Source organism: Arachis duranensis, chromosome 6 (genome assembly GCF_000817695.3).
Source record: "Arachis duranensis cultivar V14167 chromosome 6, aradu.V14167.gnm2.J7QH, whole genome shotgun sequence".
Classification (NCBI taxonomy): domain Eukaryota; kingdom Viridiplantae; phylum Streptophyta; class Magnoliopsida; order Fabales; family Fabaceae; genus Arachis; species Arachis duranensis.
This window is the reverse complement of record NC_029777.3, coordinates 80,541,791-80,543,641: the sequence shown is the minus strand read 5'-3', so window position 1 is coordinate 80,543,641 and position 1,851 is coordinate 80,541,791. Positions and strand designations below refer to the sequence as shown.

General features: G+C 43.2%; 1 protein-coding gene across 1 annotated transcript in view; it reads left to right on the top strand.

The window, feature by feature from the left end:
• Positions 1-406: 406 nt before the first annotated feature.
• LOC107494188 (protein PHYTOCHROME KINASE SUBSTRATE 4) overlaps positions 407-1,851 on the top strand; it is a gene marked incomplete in the record, with an annotated part of 2,190 nt that continues 745 nt past the window's right edge. Inside the window, 1 exon segment of the mRNA XM_016115228.3 lies at positions 407-1,851. Within this exon segment, the coding sequence (XP_015970714.1) occupies positions 557-1,851 (1,295 nt within the window).

The window sequence follows — 1,851 nt, the reverse complement described above, 5'->3', positions numbered from 1 at the left end:
TTAAAATATCAATATTATTCAAGCATATTTGTAGTGGTTTATCCTAAGTTTTAATACCATTACCGAACTACTAAAATAACATTCGAAAAAATTTGATATTACAAAATAGTTTATAAAAATTAAAATTAGACTATATCATTCTTATTTTTTTATAATGTTACTTCATATATTATTTTTTAATTGTATTTTTATACAAATTTGTAGAAATTAAATTACGTTATCAAAATTAGAATGACGATACTGTAAAATTGCATAACAAATTTCATTCTTATAAATTTATTTTATAATTTTGACAATCATTTTCAACCGGCAGTTGAGTGTGGTTGACTCTTTTATTTTAATTTTTACAGCTTTTGTGATTGGTGACAGGATAAGATGTACAGAGAGCTACCTGAACTGATATATATGAGCACAAGGGAATTTCATACAGACAGCACCACTTAGCTAACATATCCTCTCAACACTTGCAGCTACAAATAAATGTTGTACTTGTAAAAAAAAACATAACATATCCCTCAAAAAACAAAGGGTACTTGCCAAAGAAAAGAAAACAATAATGGAACCAACAACAACAACAGTGGTGAAGGCTATTCCAATTCCAAACTCATCATCACCACCACCAACCATCATCATGAGACGAGACAGAGATGCTTCTTTCTCTTCTTATCTCAAACCACATCATCTTCTGCATCATAACCATCAAATTGATGATCTTGATGATGATGATGATGATGAATCCACCACTGAGCTCAGCATTTTCGATGCACACAAGTACTTCAACAGCGAAGATAATAATAACAATAATAATGAGATCCCAAATAAAGTTACCATCATCAGCAACAACAGAGTCTCTCCTCTCTCCATCATCCCCACTCATGATGACACCACCATTGCTCCAGAGAAGGCCGCTAACACAGTAGGAACTACCGCCACCGCCACCAGATACTCCTCCGCTTCATCCTCCGTGGACGGTGGTGGCTACAGAGCAAGATCGTTGAACGGCACAGCAACACCATCAGAAGCCAGCTGGAACAGCCAGGCAGGTTTGCTCTCTCACACTAACAACTCCGGCGGCGGCGGTGCTGCCACCCAACCTTCCTTGAGAGACTCCAACGGTCTGAACAAGAAGCTCAAGGACTCACTATCCAAACCGATTTGGATCTTGAGAAGAAAATGCCCATGCAGAGGGAAAAAATCAGTGCAAGTTAAAGAATACACCACAAAAGTTCCACAACCACCACCACAACCGGAGCCAGAACCGTTAATTATGAACACTGTGTCAGTGGCGGCAGCGAAGAACCCTAAGAGTGTTTCGCTCATTGCACCAAACAAGAATTGGGTTGCAGAAAACGTCGTAACCGCAACAAACTCCAATTCAAGTTCTAAGAGATTTCATACACACCGAGTTGTAGCGTCAACATCACTGGCGATGGTACCATTTAGCGATGGATTCACTTTCCCGGTTCTGAACGCGAAACCGCACCCTCGAAACGGCGTCGTTTCACGCCAAGAAGGAGGAGATAAGGAGGACGACCAACTGCCACGTGATTCGTTGGAGGTTTTCCAACCGCCTGACGACGTAGAGCCGACCTCGGATTCTCCTGAGGGGATAGCCGTTGGAGGCGGCGGAGATGGCGATGAGGATGAAGTTGACGATGGCGCCAGCGATGCGAGCTCCGATCTGTTCGAGATCGAGAGCTTCTCCACCGGCGGCGCCATGCAACCTACGTGTCCCGTTGTGTTCCGTCGCGAGCCTTGCAACAGTGGCGGAAACGGCTTCTTTTACGGCGGAGGAGGTGGTCGGCGGAGGAGCATGGATGAGGGGTCCACGGCGACGATGACGGAGTGCTA